This window comes from Gadus macrocephalus, chromosome 15 (assembly GCF_031168955.1).
Source record: "Gadus macrocephalus chromosome 15, ASM3116895v1".
NCBI lineage: Eukaryota > Metazoa > Chordata > Actinopteri > Gadiformes > Gadidae > Gadus > Gadus macrocephalus.
In genome coordinates, this window is record NC_082396.1 from 14551075 (window position 1) to 14559677 (window position 8603).

Sequence of the window (8603 nt, forward strand, 5' to 3'; positions counted from 1 at the left end):
CCCTTTCTCCCCCCCCCCTCTCTCTCTCTCTCTCTCTCTCTCTCTCCCCTCTCTCTTTTTCTCCCTCCCTCCCTTTCTCCCCCCTCTCTCTCTCTCTCTCTCTCTCTCTCTCCCCTCTCTCTTTTTCTCCCTCCCTCCCTTTCTCCCCCCTCTCTCTACCTCTCTCTCTCGCTCCCTCTTTCTCTCTCTCTCTCTCTCTCTCTCTCTCTCTCTCTCTCTCTCTCTCTCTCTCTCTCTCTCTCTCTCCCCTCTCTCTTTTTCTCCCTGCCCTCCCTTTCTCCCCCCCTCTCTCTCTCTCTCTCTCTCTCTCTCTCTCTCTCTCTCTCTCTCTCTCTCTCTCTCTCTCCTTCTGCCACTCCTTTAGTTGTGACTCTGTCTCTCTGGCTCCTCTCTCTCCAGGTCCGGTGTGCAGTGCCTGTGTGGATAACTTCGGGGCCCGTCCCGTGACCATCTTCAGCGGGGTGATGGTGGCAGGGGGTCTGATGCTCAGTGCCTTCGCTCCCAACGTCCAGTTCCTCTTCTTCTCCTACGGCATTGTCGTCGGTACGGCCCTGTCTTCCCCTCCTCCACACACAGATCATTCTCATACATTTCTTACTTTCTTAATTACTTGGGACTCAGTTGGTTTTCAAAATGGACGTAAAGTGTATTTGTGCATCGTGAAAAGTGTTGAAAATAAAATGTATCATTATTATTATTGTAATTCATGCCTCATAATCATTAGGGCCCGGCCTGTTATTTATGTGTTGACTTTTTACAGGTATGTTGACATGTGAACATTGTTATAAATATACCGCTTGGCAAACTCAGGGCAGACACGTTTCCCACCTGTCACTAAGTCACCTTTAAATTGACTTGAATTTGAAACCGTTTAAGAGACAGTGGTGATAATAACAGATTGATCATGATAATGCCTTGATAATAACACTCCCCATCTCAATACACTGTGGCTTTGGATATCTATGGCTGTTTCTCATCGTCGACCATGCTGTGTGTGGTGGTTCTCGGCAGGCCTGGGTTGCGGTCTGGTCTACAACGCCACGCTGACCATCACCTGCCAGTACTTTGACAAGAGGCGGGGCCTGGCTCTGGGCATCGTCACCACAGGTATAATGCCACAATGCACCCTGCCACTCTGTGGGCGTGCCGTGTGCGGTACCGGTGCTCCATGCACACTTCTTACTTTCAGGTTTGACAAGCTTGGAGCCTGGATAGTTGGTGGTCTAGTGGCAGTGAGGCCCGGATGGCAGGGTAGCGACCCAGGGTGGTCGAGGCCTCAGTTCTTTGAGGATAATTGTTTGGAGAAAGAATTTAGCAATTCAGTGTGCATTAAAATATACATATTTCTTAAAAAAATAAATAGTGCAGCCCTTATAATTAGGGATGCACCGAATATACGGCCACCGAAAATGTTCGGCCGAAAATGGCCCAAAACATAATTTTCGGTTTTGGCAGAAGGAGTAAAAAGGCCGAAAAAAATACACTGAACATTTTTATTTATTTTTTTAAAAGCAACCAGTGTGGAATGAGCCGGGTGCGCTTCTAAAAAAAGAGGGATTAAAAAAGAGCTGCATGTAAGTTTGTTAACAACTAACTGACAATAAAGGGAGATGAAAAAGGTCTGCATGCACTTGTAAACAACTAAATGACAATAAACGGAGATGAAAAAAGAGCCGAGCGCACCTGTTAAAAACAAAATAGGGGCGAGCCGGGTCGATTGAAACACTTTTCAGTTAAACGTCTTTTTCAAAGATGGCGTTACGTGTACAAATAATTTCAACATGTGATCAACAACTCACATGTGTGTTCTCTTAGTTACAAGTGTAATTTAATACATATGTTGGATGATCGAGCTGTTTTTTAACTTTGAACGTATGTTGACATTTGTTTCAAACGCCCTGCCTAGTCGGGACGTTTGAATTTTTTTTTAATATTTTTGGCCCGTGCGATTGTGCGCAATTGTCAAGTCACATTTCGATTAAAACTCACCTTTCTTCTTTTGGACGATATCAAATTTGTAATTTTTTTTTTTTATTGAAAAGCAAGCCAAAAAAGTTTATAAAGGACATTTAATTGTTTGACTTATGCAATGGTGAAAAATTAAAGCAAAATGAATGAAAAACCGCAAAAGCCACATTCGGTATTCGGTTTCGGCTTTCGGCCAACTGTTTCAGTATATTCGGTTTCGGTTTCGGCCAAGAATTTTCATTTCGGTGCATCCCTACTTATAATTAGAATTATCTTGGCTTCTTCTGCACAGACTAAATTGGTTTCAAGATAACTAATCTGGACATTGATTGAGTTGTGGGTGGATGAGTTGAAAAATAAATGTATATACAAGCACAATATACAAACGTAGTATTTAGTAGTGGCCCACCCATCAGAAGACTCGTGGATACCTACATACAAACATACATCTATACAGACTGAAAGACAGGCAGGACAGTGGCCTGTAAGGTGAGAAATAAGTAATCATCAGTAAAAAGATGTGTTTTCAGACAGGCTTTGAGGGAAGCAGTTAAGATGTTGCTGGAGAGGGTTCCAGAGTAGCCATTCTGGTGTTGGGGACCACCAGCCGTCTGGTGCCAGAGGACCCCAGAGTGCCAGGGGGGTTGTAGGGGTGCAGGAACACAGAGAGGAAGGCAGTTGTGGGGCCCTGAAGGGACAATTGAGGGATGAGTTATGGAACAGTTTACGGGATGCAATGGGACGCCAGCATAGCTGTTGGCAAGATATTATTATTATAATATTTTTTTTTTTGAGACTGATAAAGGTTTTTCTCCCCGCCCTGACCAGGTACCAGCTTCGGCGCGTTCGTCTATGCTGCCCTCCAGAATGAGCTGCTGCTGCTGTTCGGCCTCAACGGCTGCCTGCTCATCGTGGGGGCCATGAGCCTGAACCTCATGGCCTGCGCGGGCTTCATGAGGCCGCTCAACATGCCCGGGTACCTCGTCAAGCGGAAGGCCGCTCTGGAGCGCAACGCACAGAAGCAGCTCCTGGAGAAGGAGTTCCTGGAGAAGGAACTCCTCGAGAAGCACCTGCCGGAGAAGCAGCTCCTGGAGAAGGAGTTCCTGGAGAAGGAACTCCTCGAGAAGCACCTGCCGGAGAAGCAGCTCCTGGAGAAGGAGTTCCTGGAGAAGGAACTCCTCGAGAAGCACCTGCCGGAGAAGCAGCTCCTGGAGAAGCAGCTCCGGGAGAAGGAACTCCTCGAGAGGCAACTGCCGGAGAAGCAGCTCCTCGAGAAGCTTGCGCTAGACGACCTGAAAATATCTCCCGGTCTGACCGCGGCCAACAAATGCGCCATGGTCGCCAAGGAGCATTCGATCACCATCGACGCCAAGGACTCAGCCCTTGTCCAGAGCGACGACAACGGCAAGAAACAAGGCTTCCTGGGCCGCTTGGCCGTTGTGAAGGTCCTGAAGAAGAAGCAGCAGGCGTATTTCAACTACACCCACTCCCTGGCCAACATCCTGCAAGACCGCGTCATGCTGGCCTTCTGCGTGGCTGTCTTCTTGTTCAGCCTGGGGGCGTTCCCTCCCGTGCTCTTCATGGAGGACGTGGCCCAGAGCGAGGGTCTGGCTCAGGGCCCCAGCCTCGTCCCGCTGGTGTCCATCGTGGCCATCACCACCGGCCTGGGGAAACTGGTGCTGGGGATGCTAGCCGACCTCAAGTTCATCAACAGCATATACCTGTACACCTTCAGCCTGTTTGCCACCAGCCTGGCCCTGCTGCTCATCCCCATCACCAAGACCTACGTGGGCCTGCAGGTCCTGTCCGCCGTGGTGGGCTTCTTCTCCGGGAACTGGTCGCTCACCTCGTACATCACCACCAAGATAGTGGGCCTAGACCGGCTCACGCAAGCCCACGGCGTCCTGCTGCTCTTCGGAGGCTTTGGGATCGCCATCGGGCCACCGGTCGTAGGTACGAGGGTGATCTCCATGTATCTGTCAATATATAGAGATTCATAGGTTATATTTATTTTGAGGTTTTTCCCTTTTTCTGGAAAACCCGATTGGTTTTCTTTCCTTAACATCATAACAAATAGTGGGTCCAACATATGTTGCTGACTTATTCTGTATTTTTTTCATAATTGTCACAACAGTGACATTTGCATGATTCTCTACTGTAACTGACTAATCCCAAAAATAGAATGTTACTGTTTTAAGGTGTGCTTCTCTTTCTTTTGTAACCTCTTCTAATTTTGATTGAGGGCTTTGCTTGTTCTCAGCCCCATTTTGAGGTTGCTTTTGATCAAAGTGTCTGCAAAATGACTGGTTGTGGTGGGGGTGTGACTAACTGCAGTGACTAACTGTGAATGTAATGATTTTTTCTTCTTTTCCTTTTCTTTACTCCTATCTCCCTGTTGCCGTTCAGGCTGGTTTTTCGACTGGACTCAGTCATATGAGCTGGCATTCTACTTCAGCGGGAGCTGTGTGTTGCTGGGAGGTCTCATACTGCTGGTGGTCGCTCTACCCTGCTGGGATCGGAAGAAGAGAGAGAGTGATAGGCCAGAGGTCCAATACACCATCAACTGTGATAAAGTTGCCTCCGTAGCCTGAATGCTAATGTAAAAAAACTTGTAGCCTTGCCAAATGCTCCCCAGTGGTCATTCGCTGTTCTGATGCACATACACTACAGCTAATAAGAGTTTGCTCTCTTGAGTTTCCTGTAACTGGGACTGAAAATGCTCCCCCTTCTTTCAGGTGCAACTGAAACTATTACTAAAACCTGATGCAGGCTTTGAGATGCTTGGAATGGGCATTTTCTGACACACATATTCAGGTGACAATGCAATTTCCTATACAGATGTTTGTATGATTTGACACTGATTTTTGTGTTGAATTGAGAAATTGTTGCCTCATTTTTTGAGGCCCGATCATCAACAAGCAAATACTGTTTTAGACCACTTTCAAGCTAACCTAAAAGTGTTTGTCGATGCCTAGCTATGTGGGCTATTTATTTTAATCAAACGATGACTGTTCTAATCACGTAGGCCTATTTTATGATGCAACCATGTATTTCAATTTGCACTTTATTGCAAAAATGACTAAGACTGCACACCTAACTCAAATGTGTACAAACGTCTTATTTTTGTGTTTGATTCACTTTACCAAAGCACCAAGGACAGTATAGATGCCTGTCGCCTGTAAAATGATTTAAAAGCCTTTCTTCACGAACAGTAACTTATTTCTCTCCAGTGATTATTGATGTACCCTTGCGTCTCTTTGTACAATCTTTTATGCACGGCATAGATGGAGGTATAACTGCATGTTGTATGCAGAGGAATTTCAGTATATAACATACTCTTTATTTCTGCATTACTTAGCTAGGCTGGTCCTTTCTCCATTGTGTGTGTGTGTGTGTGTGTGTGTGTGTGTGCGTGTGTGTGTGCGTGTGTGTGCGTGTGTGTTTGTGGTGCATAGGCATTTAACATTTCTGAGCAACTCTTCTGGCTCTTTCAAGCCAGTATTCAATGCACAATTTGTAAAGGCGTTTTGAAAAGAAACGCTATGTCGTAATTTATGGAAAATATATTTTGATGATACAGTAATTATTTGCAGTAGAATATATACTTGGATGTTGTGCTTCTTCTACAAATTTCCTTTGTATTTGCATTTTTAGATGTGGGAATGCGGGATGTATAAGGATTTAGCTTTCTTTATATGCATTTCCAGGGTTTGTATGTAGGACAGGGTTTAAATGAGGTCCAATACAGAACCGGAGACAAACAGTCTGTTGACCGCCAATATCAACATTACATTCTCTTTCTTTTTTACTTAGTTTTGTATTTAGATGTTAATGTCCTCTCTTATTTAAACTGTGCCAATAAACTTACTTTGAATTTATTGTGACACTGTTCATGTACCCACCATATTGAACTGTCTTTATGTACGTTTGATGATGTTTTCGTTTTTCTCAAAGCAGCGATACCTGGTCCGGCTATCCTCAATGCAGTAAGAAGACATTTAAGGACACTTAATACATGAGCTTCTATGGCTTCAGTTCAAGGGCCCAGCTAAATCTAAGGGACCCTTAGTTGTGAGGGATCATTTATTTTAGCAACTTTTTTTTTTTTTTACTTGAAAATAGTTCTTTGATGTGTCTTTTAATGTGTCTATTAATATCAAAAAGACCAATATACCAAACAATTTGCAAAAAATAGGTCACTCACCCGGCCCGGAGGAAGCCCGGGGCCCCCGTCTGGAGCTAGGCCCAGACGGAGGGCTCGATGGCGAGCGCCTGGTGGCCGGGTTTGCCACGGAGCCCGGTCGGGCATAGCCCGAACAAACTACGTGGCACCCCCCCTCTCTTCATCCCATGGGCCCACCACCTGTGGGAAGACCCGTTGGGGTCGGGTGCGCAGCCACATGGGTGGCAGCGAAGGTCAGGGGTCTCGACGGACCAGACCCGGGCGGCAGAAGCTGGCTCTGGGGACGTGGAACGTCACCTCGCTGTGGGGAAAGGAACCGGAGCTTGTGAGGGAGGTGGAGCGCTATCAGTTAGATCTGGTGGGGCTTACCTCCACGCACAGTCTCAGCTCTGGTACCGTACTCCTGGATAAGGGTTGGACTCTATTCTTCTCCGGAGTTGCCAAGGGCGTGAGGCGCCGGGCGGGTGTGGGGATACTCATAAATCCCCGGCTGAGCGCCGCGATGTTGGAGTTTACCCCGGTAGACGAGAGGGTCGCCTCCCTGCGCCTAAGGGTTGTAGGGGGGAAAACTCTGACTGTTGTTTGTGCGTATGCACCAAACAGCAGCTCAGAGTACTCGGCCTTCTTGGAGACCCTGAATGGAGTCCTGTATGGGGCTCCAGTAGGGGACTCCGTAGTTCTGCTGGGAGACTTCAACGCCCACGTGGGCAACGATGGAGACACCTGGAGAGGCGTGGTGGGGAGGAACGGCCTCCCTGATCTAAACCCGAGCGGTCGTTTGTTATTGGACTTCTGTGCTAGTCATGGATTATCCATAACAAACACCATGTTCGAACATAAGGGTGCTCATAAGTGTACCTGGTACCAGAGTACCCTAGGCCGAAGATCGATGATCGATTTCGTGATCGTGTCATCTGATCTGAGGCCGCATGTTTTGGACACTCGGGTAAAGAGAGGGGCGGAACTGTCAACCGACCACCATCTGGTTGTGAGTTGGATCAGGGAATGGGGGAAATTTCCGGATAGACCTGGTAAGCCCAAACGAGTAGTGCGGGTGAACTGGGAACGTCTGGAGGAGGAGCTTTTCTGGCATTCCTGTGGAGGTTGGGGGCATTGAGCCGGAGTGGGCGGTGTTCAAAGCCTCCATTGCTGATGCTGCGGTGGCTAGCTGTGGCCTCAGGGTCTTAGGCTCCTCAAGGGGCGGTAACCCTCGGACACCGTGGTGGACTACGGTGGTCAGGGAAGCCGTCCGACTGAAGAAGGAGGCCTTCCGGGATATGATATCCTGGAGGACTCCTGACTCGGTTGCAGGGTACCGACAGGCTCGAAGGGCTGCAGCGGCTGCCGTGTCGGAGGCTAAGCAGCGGGTGTGGGAGAAGTTCGGAGAGGCCATGGAGAAGGACTTTCGGTCGGCACCAAGTGTTTCTGGAAGACTATCCGGCACCTCAGGAGGGGGAAACGGGGAACCATCCAAGCTGTGTACAGTAAGGATGGGACTCTGTTGACCTCAACTGAGGAGGTCGTCGGACGTTGGAAGGAACACTTTGAGGAACTCCTGAATCCGAATAACACGCCCTCTATGTTGGAGGCAGAGCTCGAGGTTGATGGTGTTTCGTCGTCAATTTCCCTGGTGGAGGTCACTGAGGTAGTCAAACATCTCCGCAGTGGCAAAACCCCATTGATGAGATCCAGCCAGAAATGCTAAAGGCTCTGGGTGTTGAGGGGCTGTCATGGTTGACACGCCTATTCAACATCGCGTGGGAGTCAGGTACAGTGCCAAAGGAGTGGCAAACCGGGGTGGTGGTTCCCCTGTTCAAAAAGGGGGACCAGAGAGTGTGTGCCAATTACCGGGGTATCACACTTCTCAGCCTCCCTGGTAAAGTCTACTCCAAGGTGCTGGAAAGGAGGGTTCGGCCGATCGTCGAACCTCAGATTGAAGAGGAACAATGCGGTTTTCGCCCCGGACGTGGAACTACGGACCAGCTCTTCACTCTCGCAAGGATCCTGGAGGGGGCCTGGGAGTATGCCCATCCGGTCTACATGTGTTTTGTGGATCTGGAGAAGGCGTATGACCGGGTCCCCCGGGAGAAACTGTGGGAGGTGCTGCGGGAGTATGGGGTAAGGGGGTCTATCCTCAGGGCCATCCAATCTTTGTACTCCCAAAGCGAGAGCTGTGTTCGTGTTCTCGGCAGCCAGTCAGTTTCTTTCTCAGTGGGTGCTGGTCTCCGCCAGGGCTGCGCCTTGTCACCAATCCTGTTTGTGATATACATGGACAGGATATCGAGGCGTAGTCGTGGTGGGGAGGGGTTGCAGTTAGGTGGTCTGAGGATCTCGTCACTGCTTTTTGCAGATGATGTGGTCCTCATTGGATCATCGGCCTGTGACCTTCAGCACTCACTGGATCGGCTGGCGGCCGAGTGTGAATCGGCTGGGATGAGGATCAGCACCGCTA

The 8603-nt window shown here is 48.7% G+C and overlaps 1 protein-coding gene across 3 annotated transcripts in view; it reads left to right on the plus strand.

Annotated features, from left to right (window-relative positions):
• Positions 1–5846, plus strand: part of LOC132473472 (monocarboxylate transporter 9-like) — a 9948-nt gene extending 4102 nt beyond the window's left edge. For all 3 annotated transcript variants that reach the window (XM_060073637.1, XM_060073636.1, XM_060073638.1), the window contains exons 3-6: positions 400–543; positions 1012–1107; positions 2797–3921; positions 4375–5846. In XM_060073637.1, coding sequence (XP_059929620.1) covers positions 400–543; positions 1012–1107; positions 2797–3921; positions 4375–4559 — 1550 coding nt within the window. In that variant the 3' untranslated portion in view covers positions 4560–5846. The remainder of the gene's footprint in view (positions 1–399; positions 544–1011; positions 1108–2796; positions 3922–4374) is intronic.
• Positions 5847–8603: the final 2757 nt, after the last annotated feature.